General features: G+C 39.0%; 1 protein-coding gene across 3 annotated transcripts in view; it reads left to right on the top strand.

Moving 5' to 3' along the window:
- LOC137974833 (protein pelota homolog) overlaps positions 1-18,273 on the top strand; it is a 307,290-nt gene that overhangs the window by 102,042 nt on the left and 186,975 nt on the right. For all 3 annotated transcript variants that reach the window (XM_068821825.1, XM_068821826.1, XM_068821828.1), the window contains exon 7: positions 5,508-5,568. In XM_068821825.1, the coding sequence (XP_068677926.1) occupies positions 5,508-5,568 (61 nt within the window). The remainder of the gene's footprint in view (positions 1-5,507; positions 5,569-18,273) is intronic.

Here is an 18,273-nt window from a genome sequence, read left to right as displayed (position 1 = left end):
CTTGGTCATGCATGTATTTTGGGAGTGTTTCAGTTGCGGTTTGTTGAAGGCATTGAGTTAATTGAGTGTTTGCTTCATCGACGGTTGTGGGTGTACTGTGCGTCGCTGCGATTTTGGTTACTGCTTGTTCATAGCTGGCTTTAACCTTGAAATCCTGAAACCCACCGATATCATGACGTGTCCATTTTGAGCGATGTGGTCGATAGCGTTCCACTCTTGATCTGGGTGTGCGTGCTGTTGCAACTAGGATTCGGTGATTGGTCTCGAAGTCTGCGGAATAGTGCTCTCTTCAGTTTGTGACGTATTGTCTGAAAACAGGTTCACACATCACATACTCCAGGCAATGCTTCGTTTTGTTGTCATTTGACCTCCATGTCCAGCGACGACTCCACTCATGCTTGAACCAACTGTTCAACACTGATAAGTTGACCTGCCTGCAGTAGTCAAGCAGTCGATCGCCATTGTCATTGTTAGAAGCATTGAGAATGATTTTTTCAGGCCTGAATTCATAGTGTCCCTCCGAAATCTGCATTTGTGCATTTATATCTCCAAGTACGAGTAGTTTTTGCTAGGGTTTCTCGTCACACCCTGTGTTCTTGAGTAGGCTGCGATAAAACTGAATTTTGCTGTTATCGCTGCTCAAGTTCGTCACGTGTAGCATACGAGGAATTTGAGTGAATACCCATTTACTGAGGTGGTGACGCTGAGTAATCAGTCATTTATTGCTGTGACAGTGCCCACTTTAACACTGGGATCGATTTTGAAGATGATTTGGACACCATTGTTGCGAGCGTTTCCCTGGCATGACCAGTGGAACTCGAACTTCTCAGTTTGGTTAGTGTGTGGGTTGGTTGTCTTGATTATTCTGGTGTCATTACCCATTCTCTTGACTTTCTGCACTGCACAAACTGTTAAGCTGACTTTTGACACTTGTCTCACTATCTCTTGACATTTGTCGTCGGTTGATGCAGTCCTCACATTGATGGTACGAAACTTCCATTGATGTGTGATTTGGAACTAGCAGGAGTTGTTGAAGAATGTGCTAGCATTGGGCCGGACACTTTACAGAAGCTGTGTGTGGTGAAGGTGAATGACTGTTCGCTAGGTTGCTTGGCCTCAGAAGAATAGACTGTTGCTCTAGTGACTGCTAACAATCTTGGTGGTGTTCTGTGGTTGCGTTTCTACACGTTTTAGATTCAGGTGATCCAGGGGACAGGTGACTCCTTTTTGGTGTTGACTTAGACTGATAACCGCTCTCAAGCTGTTGCTGAGCTGCAGCGAGTCAGACTGAATGTGTAGAATTCACAGAAGTTTGCTGTTTGATAGCTTTGCGGGCGGTGCAGGGGTTGCACCTAGTTCGTTTTCGTGAATGTAGTATCGTATCTAGTGGTATCGTAGTATCGTATCTCGCGGTCCTGTGGTCACAGCGGACCATCATCGCGCCCAACAATTTGATCGACAGTCAGCACTACAAATGTCACAAAAAGATAAGAATGACAGAATTCCATTCACCCTCACTTTCTATCCTCATAATCACGCAGTCAAGAGTATCATTCTTAATAACTTTAAATTACTTCATAATTCCATCATGATGGTACCAAAATAGCATTAGATAACACAAGAAATTTAGAGTGTAGAAGTAAATCTCTTCCCCTTTCTCTTAAAATTTCGATCATAGAAATAACACAATTTATTCAGTTGACAACCTCCAGTAATCTTCCAAAACCTACTCAACACAATGTTTCATGAAAACAGGAAAAATATTATTACGTACAAAGTGCGCCAAATCCATCAGCAACCCGCCATTTTTGTGGAGGATTTTAAAATCGAATTAAAATACGTGAATGTTTGCTGGACTCTTTCTCACATGATCAACACGGCAACATTTTCTATCGAAAACAATATTATTTTACCGTCTTTTTGCCTCCGCCTTTTATCCAGGACTTTGCATATTTGCGAATGCATTTTTCCGATTTTTTACTTTAGCGGCTCATATTAAGTATAATTTGAAGGAAAATATTATCAACACCATGCAAATAGGTTACTTTCGGCCTTTGTAATTAAACCTACACAGATTGTAATTGCGAAAGCTTAAGTTAAATTGCACAACTTACCAAAATCGGGTCAAATGTCCACCGGCGCACAGCATTGATTCCATGACCGAAAGTCCTGAAAAAAATGACCTTTTTGCCAAGTCACGGTTTTATGATTTATTGGAATCGTAATGACTCGCCATTGACATGTTTCCGACCAGAAAACAGCAGTCCAGTAGATAGTGGCAAACCTCATGAATTCCACGACGCAAAGTTCCTTCAACCAAGTTCTTCTCATTGGACGCTTGGTGGTAAGGTTACGAGTCAAATGCTTGCATGCCGATTATAGTGAAAAGTTCCGTCAGAATTGGGACTCTCAGTGTTTGCCTTAATATTTTATAAGCTATAACTTCGGATGCTAAACGTAAATAGAAAGTATCGAAAAACAAACTCAACTAAAAATGAGGAGTTGAGGAGTTCTGTGAATTAGAAACTCTGGTATTATGTTGAAGAGTCAACAAAGGGTCATTCTAGTTTTGGTAATGTTACTTTGAAAAACATCCTATTTGAGGAAGCACTAATGTTACCTTTTCCGTATTCTACTGAGCTCTTTACGAAACGTCCCTTTTTTCACGCGTTGAAAATCTTCCGTGTACTACCAATTAGGAAAACGAAAATCGAAAAAACATTTGATGAAACCAAAAAACAGAACAGAACAGAACAGAACAGAACATGATCAAATCAGATGCTCTCCCACGTAACCGCTCCAGCGACATTCAGCGACTTTTTAGTGCTCGTGATACTTGCAAGAATAAGAGGACGGAGAACGGTGCATTCATCGATAATTGAAACTCGTTGCATGGTCCACAAAGAGGAATACCGGATCTGTTTCTTCACAGATATTATGATGTTGCATGTGCCGTTTGCTGCATTTTAAAGGCGATAAAACAGCGTTTCAAAGTCAATCGCTCACTGATCGACCAAGATTGCTTGGATGTTTTAAAATTCTTATCTGAATAGAGCGGAGTGCAACTGAACAAGGCATGAAGTAGTGACTGTTGATCGCAAAGTAACCTTACCACCAAGCCTCCAATGAGAAGAATGTGTGACAGTAAGAATTAACAAATAGCAGTAATGTTACTTGAGTTTTGTTATGTATGGAACTTGGTTGAAGGAACTTTGCGTCGTGGAATTCATGAGGTTTGCCACTATCTACTGGACTACTGTTTTCTGGTCGGAAGCATGTCAATGGCTAGTCATTACGATTCCAATAAATCGTAAAACCGTGACTTGGCAAAAAGGTCATTTTTTTCAGGACTTTCGGTCATGGAATCAATGCTGTGCGCCGGTGGACATTTGACCTGATTTTGGTAAGTTGTGCAATTTAACTTAAGCTTTCGCAATTACAATCTGTGTAGGTTTAATTACAAAGGCCGAAAGTAACCAATTTTCATGGTGTCGATAATATTTTCCTTCAAATTATACTTAATATGAGCCGCTAAAGTAAAAAATCGGAAAAATGCATTCGCAAATATGTAAAGTCCTGGATAAAAAGCCAAGGCAAAAAGACGGTAAATATTGTTTTTGATAGAAAATGTTGCCGTGTTGATCGTGTGAGAAAGAGTCCAGCAAATATTCACATATTTTAATTCGATTTTAAAATCCTCCATGAAAATGGCGCGTTGCTGATGGATTTGGCACATTTTGTACGTAATAATATTTTTCCTGTTTTCGTGAAACATTGTGTTGAGTAGGTTTTGGAAGATTACTGGAGGTTGTCAACTGAATAAATTGCGTTATTTCTATGATCGAAATTTCAAGGGAAAGGGGAAGAGATTTACTTCTACACTCGAAATTTCTTGTGTTATCTAATGGTATTTTGGTACCATCATGATGGAATTATGAAGCTGTCTGATCGTATGGTATTCATTACATCGATGTCAAGGATCACTTAAACCGGTTTTAAGCAAGTGCTGAATTCACGAAAAACTTTTGAAGCCTCTTCACAAAAAATTCGCTTTTCTGTTGGAAATACATCTCGGTTCATTGACATTCAAGAGCTCGGTGGATTTCTTTTGCCCGATTTCAAAGATTTCGCAAAATAATCGGCGCCCTTACAAGTAACATTACTTGATGGCAGTAATGTTACCACAGCGCGTGGTAGTGATTGGATTGTTTTCGGTAAGATTACCGTGTCAAAAGGTGTCTGGAAATAGTCTTATCCCATTGGTTGAGACGTGGTAATACTTAGAGAAGACTAGTAAGCTTTTATCTCCATAATGTTTTTGTCCTCTCCATATTGATTTTGGCCTCTGTTAAATGTGCGCACTCACAATGCAAAAATTGTCTTTTCATTCTAAACACTAGCAAGATATCGGGACCTAAGTGATCTGTTAAGATCACCGATCATTTCACATGTACCTTCGCAAATGTGATTTATTGCATAACCTGTACGTTATGTAATAAATTATACATATACATATACATAAACACATGGCTATCTACGGCCTTTCCCTACATGTAGGTACAACGGAAAGCAGCAAGAATCTGGAACAAAAATTCGTCTTCCAAATCGGCACCCTTAATCGTCACAGTATTAACGAACGCTTTTCATTTACCTAATGTATTCCTATTTTTCACATTGCCTTGTTATCACCAATAGCATAGTTCCTACTCTACTATAAAAACAACACGTAACCCACAATTCCTTGATTTGCTCTGACAAAGGGCTAACACTCGAAACGTCAGCTTTTAGAATCCCTGTATAGTGGCCAATTTACATTATCAACTCCATTGATAAAACCAAATTTCCAAATATATGGAGTTTTATTTCAACAGATGGCCATTACAACAACTCTCTCTTCAGTTCCCAGTTCTGTTATGTCCAGGATTGAAATGTCACAAACATGTACTTCTGCTTCTGGTATCCTAACACACACATGGAATCCATGGAGTTTTATTTCAACAGACGGCCATTACAACAACTCTCTCTTCAGTTCCCGGTTCTGTTATGTCCAGGATTGAAATGTCACAAACATGTACTTCTGCTTCTGGCATCCTAACACACACATGGAATCCATATGTGCATTCCACATATGGAGTCCTTGTGAGGGGAGCAGAATAAGTCTATTTGGGGAGCAGGGGGTGCAGTTGTGACAGGACTCGGCTCCCACCAATGTGGCCCAGGTTCGTTTCAGGGACCTGGCTCCGTAAATGGGTTGAGTTTGTGTCGGCTCTCTACTGATTCCAGCTGGCTGTAAGCTTGGCTCCAAGGTCATACATAAACCTTAAAGCGGTAACCAGAGTTGTCATAGTATGCTTTCGGTTCAACCTTGAGTTGCATTGTTGCTATACTTGCGACGGCAATTAGCTTGACACTAATTATTGTTATTGTTATTATTATTATTATTATTATTATTATAATTATTACTATTATTATTATTATTATTATTATTATTTGTTTGTCTTTTGCAGGGTTTGCTTAAGTTTTATGATGCCATAATTCAAGGTATCCTCAGGCACATTAATTTTGATGGTGAGACATTATGCTTGTCATTCCTTCCATGCTTGCAACCATTAAAACATTTTTCATGCTTGCATGTTTTCATTGTTTCAAATAAAATCAAGTCTTTCAAAACCATTTTATTCATAATCATGTCGCCTAGAATTTCATTTTTTTATTTGTTGCTGCCGCATTTGCTCGGGGTTTGATTCCCAGACTCGCGTTGTAAGGGGTTGAGTTTCTTGGTTCTCTACTCTGCACCAAGAGGTTTTCTCTGGGTACTCCAGTTTCCCCTCTCCTCCAAAACCAACATTTGACTTGATTTGTGTTCATTGTTAATTTCAGTTTACAGTGTCCCCAGTTAGTGCTCCAGCGCTAGAACGACTAGACACTTAAATAAAAAGTTCCTTTCCTTTCCTTTCCTTTCCTTTACCACATGATGGTGTAATCTACACTTGTGTACAGCTGTACTACGAAGACCGGAAAGCTTTAATAACCTTCTATTGCCACGCAAATTTTGTACCTAGGAAAATAAATATACCTGAATAAGAGAATAATATATAGATTTAGCCAAGCCTAAAAGCAGAGCTCCCTGGTTATTTATTCTTACTCAGCGTGTAGGGTTAGTGAAAATAAAAGGTTTTGAATTGTCCGTGTTTTGATGTTTCTGGTTGCTCCTTTAATAATTAAATCACTTTCTTTGCTTTCTTCTATGGATTTATTCATTGCCTAAATAGTGAATTCAACAGTACATTTTATGCTAAAAACTGATATCATACGAATCACGAAGCCATGAGTATGATATTGATTTTTCGAAATTTACTTTGGAAATCACCAGTTTGGCAATGAATTTCTGCTTGAACCGCATGAGTCAACTGTTTATAGCCAGCAAATAGGAATCACGCTAAAATTAGAAGCCATAAAAAAACTTTGTCAGTTCAAGGTCAAAAAAGAGTTTTACTGATGTACTTTATTCCACTTTATCTCTGAAAACGAAATCATCCACATTTTGATGTATTTGATTGAAACACACCAGGTTGGCTTGGAACAAGAATCGGTAAAATACGGCCATGCAACCAAGAAAGGACGAACTTCAAACAAGATCTGCTCCAACGGTTAAATAGCGTTTACATGCTATAAACAAACTTCTGAAAACACAAGCTAATTTTACGAGAACTCATTGCGATTATGTGTTTATACAGGGTAACATAATGGCAAACGTTTCTTGTCACTGTCGAGGCACATCGAAAACCAGTTGGGCAAACGGATTAAAAAGCACTTGTTCGCGCGCATTCTAGAGCAAAACAAACAAACAAATTTAAAATAAAAATTCGATTTTCATTCCTGAACAAAGGAAAAACCGATTCAACCACTAAGTAAAAATGACAAACGGTTTAGTGCCCAAGGAAAGAATTTGTGGTGTACCTTCTTCCGCTAAGTATGAGCTATTACTGGTATTCTGTTTTGTCGTTGTTGTTCTCCTTTCGTTTCTGTTCTAGACATAGGTCCTCCATTCATCGTGTAACCTTATCAGAGCTTCTAAAGATATACCAAAAATTGCAATACAGAGAAAAAGCAGCTGTAAGCAATTGAAAAATAAACACTCAGCTGTAAGTTTATATCCCTCCACTGCTTGACTTGAATAACTGGGTAGCCACCAGTGTGGACCACAGCTATCATGAATCACGAAAAGTCCACCTGATTACGGAAAGCGTTGACTGTGAAAGAACTCTAGTTGACATAGTATGGCCGTGTAGCTGCGTCGAGCTGCAGAAAGTGTGTGAAAAATAAAGCCTTGCTTATGTTTAGGTGAGTTAACCTGGCTTGAGCCGGCAATTCAGTCAAAAACCAGTACCTGGTCAGCGGTCAACTTAAAAAAAAAAAAAACAGCTGACCTCGGTGAGCTCTCAGCTTTAGCCCAAGATATGGGCATGTGATACTGGTCAGCGGATACCTCGTTTTGACAGGTGTCAATTGATCAAAACATGGATGTTCAATATCAGAGATGTGTGCTCTAAACTAGCATGATACTGGTCACATTGGCATACATGGAGGGGTGGACGTATGGACGTACGTACGGTTGATGACATCAAGGCTATAAAACCAAAATTTCTCGCATCAATGGGTTACCATATTTTCTTAACTATGGTGCTCCCCGGGAGCGGAGCTCTGCTATAATTTTGATAAAGCATCCTGGGTATGGTAGTAAAAGAATACAAATAAGTATTTCTGTAAAAAAACATTAAAAGCAAGATGAACACACCATAACACCAAACCGGATGTGGCCATTACGTCATGAATGCGCACAACCATTTTTGTAGTGTTTACAGGCTCACATAGCCATCTTCACCAGGGAATACTTTCCATTGACCCCTTATTAGATTAGCATCCTAAATCAATACAATGTCACTTTCTACAACATAATTTCTGTCTAGCAGCGTGCCACTTCTGTTGAATTAGGAGTCCTGGAAAGTAATCTCTTATATCCATTGCTTCCAGAAACTGTTTGTTACTTGTTGTTTGAATTAAAATTGATGCTGAATTTTCTATGTTTGTTCAAATGGCCCAGTATTCATGCTGTAGATTGTCCAAGTAGCAAGTCATTTGTACCGAGATAGGTTCCCTTGCTAAATGTTGTTGGTCTTTCATTGATTAGGTTAGCTTCCTCAGAGCACACAGTTTGTAGTTTAGAGTATGTCATAACACTATTTCCTATTGCAGCTTTTAAGTGCTCTTTTAACAGATTTAATCAAAGCCTCAGATACAGCATTCTGCGATGGGGCATCTGCTGATGTAAATATCCAATGTAGTTCTTCAGGAATTCTATATTCTTTGTCACATCTTGGTCTAAGCCTTTGAAGATTCTTTGTAATTCTTCGTTAGCTGCAACTACAGCCGTAATTGTGAACCATTATCGGAGTACAATTTCTTCAGGTATCCTCTCATTATGGCTGCAAATCTTCTTAACACTTTAAGAAACTTGTCAGTAGTATGATCCAGTTATCTCCAGGTTTGCATGCAAATGCAAAAATTGCAAATTTTGCGAAAAATCGAAATATTATAAAAGGTTAAAAGAAGAAGTCAAGTCGTGGTTTTTGTACTTTTTGCAAAAATTGCTATATTTGCAAAAAATTGTTACAGGTGAAAAGAAGACAAAAACCCCAACTTGGACTCGCGAATTTAATGAATTTTACGAAAATTGCAGAACACTGAAAAGAAAGGGAACAATAGTCCCCAACAAGAGTTGCAATTTTTGCGATTGCGATTTTTCACGAAAATTGTGAATTTTGCAAAAAATCACAAAAATCGCAGAACACTGAAAAGCAAGAGAACACTACCGGTGGTTCCCAACAAGAGTCGCGATTTGTCTGTGGGTGTCAACAAACATCAAACTCGTCTTTCAAAACCACTTAACCTTGAATCTGTAGTTTCTCAAAGCCTTTAAGAGTGAATGTCTCTAAAAATCAAAGGAAAATGAAAAAATCACGGACATGGTCAAAAAATCATTTCGTCCCATTTTTTGTCAACAGGTAGCTATAGGTACTACCTAAAGTGAAATGAGGTTAGTTTGTGTAAATATTCATTTTAATGAGAATAAACCGTTATGAATTGCATGATCGAAAATGAGTGTGTGCGAGCTCAAAATTATGCAGTTTTTAGGCCATCCTTGCATGAACTAAAATACAACAGCAGGACTTCTCTAGCTCTAAATATACATGTGGCTTTCCTTTACCTAGAGATAGTGATATTTTTTGTATTGTGTTCTTTCTGACAAAAGCAAGGGTTAATTACCAGTAGACGTCTTCACCATTTTTAATTCATGCTAAACCTGGCCTAATATAGCGTGGCAAAAATGCATGTGGTAGTGTCTCAAAATCTCCAGAAATACTATCACAAGGGCTTATAAGGTGGCTCTTCAAATTCAGCGTTTTATTCTTCTGGTATCTTCAAGTGTTTTGATATACTAACCAACCAACCAAACTTCGGTAAATTGTAAATGGCGCCATATTGAAATGAACAAAATCAGCATTGCAATGACACAAACAAAGGATTGTTTGAGTCACAGCGGCACTTAGCTTGTTATCTTTGCTTTCACATCAATAGTTCCTTACCTCTAAAATCTTTTATAGGCCCTTATAATGCCGCTTGGAAGATATTTTCAATATATTGTCCTCTGCAAGTTGGTGTGAAGGGGGCCGACCGGAGCACTCATTGAAGCCACTGATGAGTAAACTAAAGTTACTCAGTTTCGTTTAGCCTACTTTGATCCTAATTTTAGATCCTGTACAACACAGCAGGCAACGCTAGCAATTTGCCGGATTATAATTAATTTTGCACAGGTTCCTGTGTGTGCCTGACATATGATAATCTGTCACGTAACGAGATCAACTAACTATTCTTTCTGCCTCACAAATAAAATCTAAAGAAATGTATACAATAAAGAAACAGACTTTCCAAAATGTCACAAATATAAACTGTACAGTGAAAACTTTATGGAACGAAAACAACGATACAATTTTTCCATGGAAAACAAAAGTGACCAATTAACGACACTAAACAAAAAGCAAAAGCGTAATAATCGTCGGTGAAAGGAATAAAGATAACAGTTGCTTTAACTCCAGCAGAAAAAGAATGTCTTTTTCTTTCCTTGATATTGTTGGTGGAGCTTGTGGTGCAGAGAAACATGCAAGGCATCAGTCCACTCAGACAGTACCGCTGTCATCATGCAGCAAGGATATCAAAAGCCACACAAGCATTTTTACAGTTTTCAGGGGTTGAGACAGAGATAGAACTTATGTTAGCAAGAAGTGGGATTTTCGCGAAGCCCATCAATTTTTCGGAAATGCCTGTTTGCCCATTACATCGATCAAGCCTTGGAATTGGATGGAGAAGAGCTAGTAGACTATGTTCTGTGCCTCAGGATGTCTCCAGTCACAAAAAGGAATCTAAAGAAGTACCTGCAGAAGAAAGGGGAATTACTTTGCAGCACTCCATACACATTTTTGAAATTACGAAAACCCTCGTGCCGTGAAGTGATAACAATGAGTCATGATCTTGTAAGAATTGACGTTCTTCTAGTTTATTGTCACTGTCTGCAAGGATAAACATCCGTATATCTTTCATTTCACGCAGAGTACTTGGCGGGAATCACCGACTTTAAATCCTAACTTCAAATCACTTCACTGTTGCGTAAAACAACGCCAAGTTTAACAGCAAAATTATTTTCATCTCTTTTCAGGATTTTGCAAACATTCTTACGTCGGAATCTTGTTCAAACACCTCTTTCAAAACTTATTCAAAACCGGTGATTGGCTCCTGTCAAAACTAATTGATGGTGTGGGGAACGCTTGAATTAAGATATTCACAGATATTAGGAGCGCTTACCATTTGAATGGAATTTTCAGTAATTCCGGGGAGAATTCAAATGGAACAGTTCATCCCGGTGGAATTTTTTCGAAAAATGGTAATACCTTTCGAGGTATTCCCTTTTTCTCCCTCTGTCCGGAATGCCCGGAAATTTCTGTACCAGTTGTCCACAATTACAAATGCCAGAACAACCCGTTTTTCTGGCAAATGATATGGCACATTCCCATTTTCTTTTTCTAAGTACAGAACGTGCAGTACCATTTATCGAAACATTCTCAACAAAAATTTCATTCAAATGGTAAGTGCTCTAGAATTCCTTCTAACAATGCTCGGAAAAACGTAAAAGACTGACTTGTGACAAGGTTAACTACAGAATGCATAATCAATTTGGTGTTTGTGGAGCTTTAGCCTGGGCTAGGTTTTGTTCTTTTTCCACATGCAGAGCTGCTTGTTCAAGGAGGATGTGTAAAGTAAAACAGAATAAATGAATTCTCTCTCTCAAAATATTAAAAAAATTTGTGTGCGATGTTGACAGCCCCTGGCAAAAACAAAGAATCAGTAATAATTGCAGGACATGGATGCCACAGGAGGTGTGGAAAACATCACAGAAGGTCTAAGTGGTGTAAGCTTGGTGAGTTTTTTCAAAGTGGGTTCATGAAAAAAAATTCCATCCAATAGAAGTAAAGAAAGTGAAATATCTTATCGCATTCTCTGAATTCTCCTTTCAAGGGTTCAACCCAGGTGGGAGAAGGGCGTGTCTAGGGTAACTTGCATGCCTAAGCTTGAAATGCCGCCATTGCGGCCCGTCAACGACTGGCAAAAGCATGCATGGCACAAGAACTGGAAAGGCGTGCCCTGCCCAGATAGCCAATCATATCCCAATGTATGGCCAAATAATGAAGGTTTTACATTATTATATGGCTTTTAAACATTTCTTGCTAAATGTTCCAAATGGAAAATAATACTGAGTAGTCACTGGATAAAGATATCAGGATAGATTACCAGTCAATTATATCATAAGATAAAAATTAATTATCGACTATTAACTTCCGGCTTGCATGCGACTTGGGCTTTCATATACGGCACCCGGCACGTGCATATGGTTGATCTCATTTTGAAGCCATCCAAAGCAATGTGTTCACTTTTTCGTCAAGTTGCTGAACAAGGACTCTGATATTCCTGCCAGTTGTCCTGTCACTGTTGGTGATGAAGCATTGCCAGAAGGGTCCAGATCCAGACAGCAGAGTCTTTTTGTTCTGCAAGAATATTCCGAAGAAAGTGATGAAAGCTCCAGTCTAAACAACGAGTCCCAGGTGCAGCTAAATTGTTTCTTACAGCTTTGAGATGTCAGTCCAGTATGTCACACGTATCAGTGCCGTGGAATACAGCGCACGAGCATACTAAACGCAGATACTTACAGAAAGCTCAACAGTGTATTTCTGCAATGCTGAATGTCCTGGCACCTGAAAATTTGCAAGAACTGTGGACAGAGCTTCATGATCGTCATGCTGTAAGCAGAGAGTGTCAAGTTATGGTCGAAGGCAGAAGTGAAAAAGAGACGGAGCTTCTTGCTGAAAGCTACTTGAACGCGGAACATTGGAACACCAGATGGCAAATACTCTCTTTGATGGCAGACAAGTTATCCCTAAAGGAGGTGAGGGAGTTTATTCGAACTGTTACTAGCTATCGCTACAACATTGCGCAAAGCCACAGGCTGCTACATGGAAGAGCTGCTCCTCTTCCAAACCAGGAGAAAAGGAGAATGAGAATTGAACCTGTAAAATTAGAACATTTTCTTTCTTTCATAACGAGTCCACACATTATTCAAGATGTTTCATTCGGGGAAAAACTTCTGAAATTGTCAACTGGCAAGATCATAAAAACACCCACTGTTATCAGAACAATGATACCCGAACGCATTTTCCAGCGGGATCAACAATACTGCTATGAAACCAACTTTGAGCTTATGAGTAAGAGAACTCTGCAGAGAATTTTGGCCTTGTGTTCTTCATCTGTTCGCAAGTCTCTGCAAGGACTTTGATAACTTTTCAGCACAAGGAGTTGAAGCATTTGATGATCCAGAAAAACTCGTAGACAAGCTTGTTGACTGTGGCAAGACTCAGCAATGGGCAAGGGAAATTAAGCAGCAACTTCGTTTGTCGAAGCAGTACCTAAAGGGCGACTACAAGGTGGGTACATATTTTATAATTATGCATTGCCTTTGTGGAACTGATGTAGTAAACTATGATTCACGGCTACCTTTTTCTTTCTGTCCAAGTCTTCCTTATGCGTAATTTATGAAACAACAGTTTACAATTCACTGTAATATGCTTACACACATGTATACATCGCTGATAAATCGGGTAAGTGATGTTTTTGAAATGTTGATACACATTCCTTACTTTGCAAATATACACTGTATCACATGCTTGTTGTTTTACCTTTTGTCGAATTTATGCGCTAAGTGACCCAAGTAACGCTGAATTTCGGGACTCCTCCATCTCCACAATGAGTCATAAGTGCAGTGTTATAAGTTAGAGAAGTCATGCGTGCCATAGAAGATAAGTGTTCAAGTGTGCTCTCGTCAGCAGAAGATCGAGCTGACATGCAGCATACCATCAAACAGGCAAGGGATTATATCATTAGCTGGAAAGCTTGTCAGTTATGTTCAGTCCACCAAGCTGAGGCGAAGCATTGAGTTTTGGCCAAACTCGACTGCCGATTGGTGCCATTAGTCCAGGACTGGGCAATGAAAGGTATGCCCTGAAAATATAGAGTGGCACAGTCAGATTGGTTTGCGAAGCGAGGATTGCCATGGCACATTAGCGTTGCCTTAAGACGGTCAGGGGAGAACTCTTGTTCACATATTTCAAAGCTGCACCCAAGACAGTGTGACTGTGGCTTCGATAGTGCTTGACTGCCTTACTACCCTGAAAAAGGAAATTCCAGACCTAGAAATGGCTTATTGCAAACAAGATAACAATGGCTGTTATCACAGCGGAAATTCAATCATCTCAGCTAAGCTGGCTGGTGATGCCCTGGGAGAGGCTGTTGTAAGAAACGACTTTTCGGACCCTCAAGGTGGAAAGGGGGTATGTGATCGCAAAGTGGCAACAATTAAGGGAGACATTGGAAGATACGTAAATGAAGGCAATGATGTCATCAACGCTTTACAGCTCAAAACAGCCAGATGACTTGCTTTTCCCGTGAAACTGGCATACGAGTGTGGAGAGCATTCAATGTGGGTTCCGGTAAAGTAGTGCCATGTGCCAAGTTCGAGGGAGTCAGTGTTGTGTGTGGTGTGAATAAATAAAACAATTTCCTCTTTCCATGGCGTAAAACATAACAACTTCCAGACATAAAAGAACGAAAAGTAAAGGATAAATAGACCAAATACATATCCTAAACGATTGCAATTGCATTTACAGAAATTGAATTTCAAAACATAAAGAAAGTAAGTGTCCTTGCTTATTCAAAACTCGAAAAAAATGAACATGCATTCTAATATAATGTGTGAGTAAATGCAACCATCAAACATAAGAGGAAACGCATCATGGCACAGTTTGATCAACTTCTCTTACTCGAAAACGAAGAGATAATAGCTAAAGTTAAAAAGTTTTTAAAAGATGGATGTGGGTGTTTCCACCAGTTTTCTGAGAAAGTTGTGCTTTCAAATGTAAACAATTGCCTGGAACTGTCACATGGAAAACTCCAACTTGTTGTGCTGACAAATATGTACTGTTGAATATTTAAATCATTTGGGAAAAAGGGAAAGGAAGATCACGTTGCAGTTTTCTGTATCTCAACCATCTGATCTGTAAAGATTTGTTTTTAAATCTTCTTGGCATAAGCAATACACGGTTCTGCAGAGTGGTCTTTTATTTGTAATAGTCAACATCGCACGGATTGAAAAAGCAGTGTTTTCATAAGGTAAGTGAAGAGTAGTTGTCAAAAGCGAAAAGTAGGTCACAAGTCATAAATTAAAGTATCAGTAGGCTTTGAACTATAACTAGACAAGCGAGCTGTAAGGGAAAGTTAAAGTATGGTCTTTCGAGTGAGCTAGATCATCAAAAACAGTTCTCAAAATAGACCCAAACTTAATTGCACATTTCACCAGAAGATTGGCATTGAGTCCTTCGGTTACAAGTTCAAAACTTAATATTACTTCATTCTTTATTTAATACATTTGAGTAAAAGGAAGTCAATTTTTTTTGCGTGAAATCAGGTCCACAGTTGACAATTTATTTTCTACTGACCACATTGTAAGCTGCCGACTGTCTGGGACTAAGTAGTGTTCTCCAGCTTTTCAGTGTTCTGGGATTTTTTGCAAAAATCACTACTCTTGTTGAGGTCTAGTATTCTCTTGCTTTTCAGTGTTATGCAATTTTTGTGATTTTTGCACAATAAACAATTTTCGCAAAAAATTACGACCCTTGTTGGAGACTGGTGTTCTCTACCTTTTCAGTGTCCTACAATTTTTGCGAATTTTTGTGAAATTCATTAAAATTGCAAAATCGCGAATCTTGTCGGGGGCTAGTGTTCTCTGCCTTTTCAGTGTTCTGTGATTTTCGCAAAATTCACAATTTTCACGAAAATCTTTAAACTCACAAAAATCACAACTCTTGTTGGGGACCAGTGTACTCTTGCTTTTAAGTGTTCTGGGAATTTTGTCTGTTACAAGACCATTGATTATGACGCCATACACCTTTCCAAAAGTTCTCCTCTTTACTTCATCCCTTCTTTTAAGGGGTCCAAAGAAATCGAGGACAGTGTATGCAGTCCATGGTGGTGGACTTGTCAGTCGTTCTAACAGGAGTTTTCCCTTAACTGTTTTTAATGGCTTTTATCATTCTGAATAGCTTCAGAATCCAAACTCTAGATCTCACTTTGCTTGATGCAGATAAGATCCCTGAATGTCCCCTGTTGTGTGTGCTCAGTGTATAGTCAAGAAAATCTGTGGTCGTATAGTAATAGTATTACCTCTGCCTTGTTATAGCTCATCTCTATCCATTTATCTCTTCACTCTCCTCATACGTAAATACGGTCTTCCTGTTTTCTAGGACATAGACGTTTGTACCTCCCCTGGGCTTCACAAATCCAAAAATCTTCTGCTCTCATGACGTGGTCAATTGTTAAGTGTTTGTTGCATTTTTAAATGTCAGTAAGGTGTATTCTTGTTCTTGCCATTTGTTCTGATTAGTTTACTCTATGTCAAGCATTTGTTGATATCAATTCTTTCTGATAAAATGTCCCTTTTGGAATCTCTCTTAATTGATGGAGTTGAGGGCATATGGTTTGGGCAGTATTAATTATGTGCGGTAACGCCTGCTGTCTGTAACTTTTTGTTGTAGACCACTCCTCTTTTTTTTCTTAGGAAATCTGGTCCCTTCTGCCATTCACTATTAGAATCAATGTTGATGAGTTTTTTGCCTTGTGTTAGATAATCTGCTATGTTGTCTTTACTTTCGGTCTAGCACCAATCTTACATGTTGATTTTCTCCAACTCATTTGGCAATGAAAGTGTTGAAAACACACATGATTTTCTTTTGCACCATTGCTTGAACTATTTGACAATCAAAGATATGATAATATTTTTGAATTTGTATATGCATTACTCTTCAATAGCATCCTTTGGCCTCTTATTAAGTACTGCTCCACACAATTCTAGTAGATCCGTTTTATTGGTGCAAGAGGGTTTTTTGATAGTAGTAAAGGACCTTCAGATTTCCCATTAGGTAATTCGCATCTGATGTAAGCGCATGCACCAGAGGCCTCTGATGACCCATCACTGAAGATGATAAGCATGAGATATCCAAGGACATTATTTATTTATGTCTGGTAGATTAGTGAAGAATTCTTGCCATCTCTGCTTTTGCTCCACGGGAATAGGATCATCCCATTCTACCTTTGGTTTTGTTGCCCACAATTGTTTCATTAGAATTTTAGCTTTTACCGTGAGTGGACCAGCGAGTCGTAGAGGATCACATACACTGTTTATTTGGGACAGGAGTAGTTCTCTTAGTTACCATTTCTGACATTTGCTTCACAGGTTCGTTTGCTGCGTTCAATCGCTGTTTTCTCGTAGGAATGAAATTTAACTCCTTTAGGACAATGATAAGAATTTTTTATCCTTAAGGACAATGCCTACCACATCAGCAAAAACCAATGACATGTTTGAATCAACACTTATGAAGCAGAACAACAGGAATTTGCATGCCTTGCTGATGGTCAGAGACCCTTGAAAAGACAGCCAGTTGACGACTTTGATGATTCCATTCAATTTGATTCGTTGCTGATTCGAATAATGACGCTTCTGACCCTTGCATGACACAGGAGTCTAGAGATGATCTGCTTGACACAATCGCAAATGATCTAAATAATAAGCTCACCATAAGAGATGGTCGGAGAAATTAAACTCGATAAACTGTTTCTCGTGGGGACAAGTCAAAAAAATTGAAATTGCTCTCCTACAAGAAGAAGGAGTTTGTTGGGTCAGTTTATTGAATAAAGAGTAAAGGGTGAGTTTATTGAATTTACTGCAATGCTAGGACTATGACAGACCCAGCTGTTGGGACTAATGACCTCCAGCTTCCCTGGGGTAATGAATGCATGGGCGCTTGCATGACTACAGACTTGAAATGGAAAAAAAGGAAAGCCCTATCCCAATGTGGGATTTTGAGAGTACCATGGTTACTATCGTTGAGTCTAGAGGCATATTTGGCAATATTTGGTTTCACTGACACTCTACAAATATCCTTTTCATACAACTCTTGATTAAGGGTCCATTCAATTCTCTATGATGCTGTCTGGATTCTCTGTCAGCAACCATGTTAGTTTTGCCTGGAATATGGGGTGCAGTCAGCAATATTCCTCTGTGAATACACCAAGACCACATCTCCTTAAGTTCATTAAGTTTCCAGGAGAGACTAGTATCCATCTTGTGAAGGATTGTGACTGCTGTCACCTTGACTACCTTGAGTTTGTCTGATCTTCTGTTTAAAACATTCTAGCCCTAATTTGATATCCACTTTTCAAAGGAATTAATGTGATTTTGGGCCTCACTCAAACTCCATAACCCCCCCAGTGGGAGTTCCCTGAAAATAACAGCCCCAACCAGTTGCAGAGGCATCTGTGTATAAGGTGACATGAGGTTCCTCATGATCACTGACATAATATGGTGAGTGAATATTATGTATCCAGCAGTTTATATCTTCAAGAACTGAGGGTGTTATGGTTAGGGTTAGACTTAGTCTAATCCTTATGTTTCCTACAAGCCTGACCCAGGTGCCACTGCTGTGGATGCTTTTACTATACTGTGGTCACAGTATGTTTTCTATGCTGTTACTCCCTTTAGTGTGATTATGAGAAGCC

This window comes from Montipora foliosa, chromosome 11 (genome assembly GCF_036669935.1).
Source record: "Montipora foliosa isolate CH-2021 chromosome 11, ASM3666993v2, whole genome shotgun sequence".
Lineage (NCBI taxonomy): Eukaryota > Metazoa > Cnidaria > Anthozoa > Scleractinia > Acroporidae > Montipora > Montipora foliosa.
This window is presented reverse-complemented; position numbering and strand designations above follow the sequence as displayed.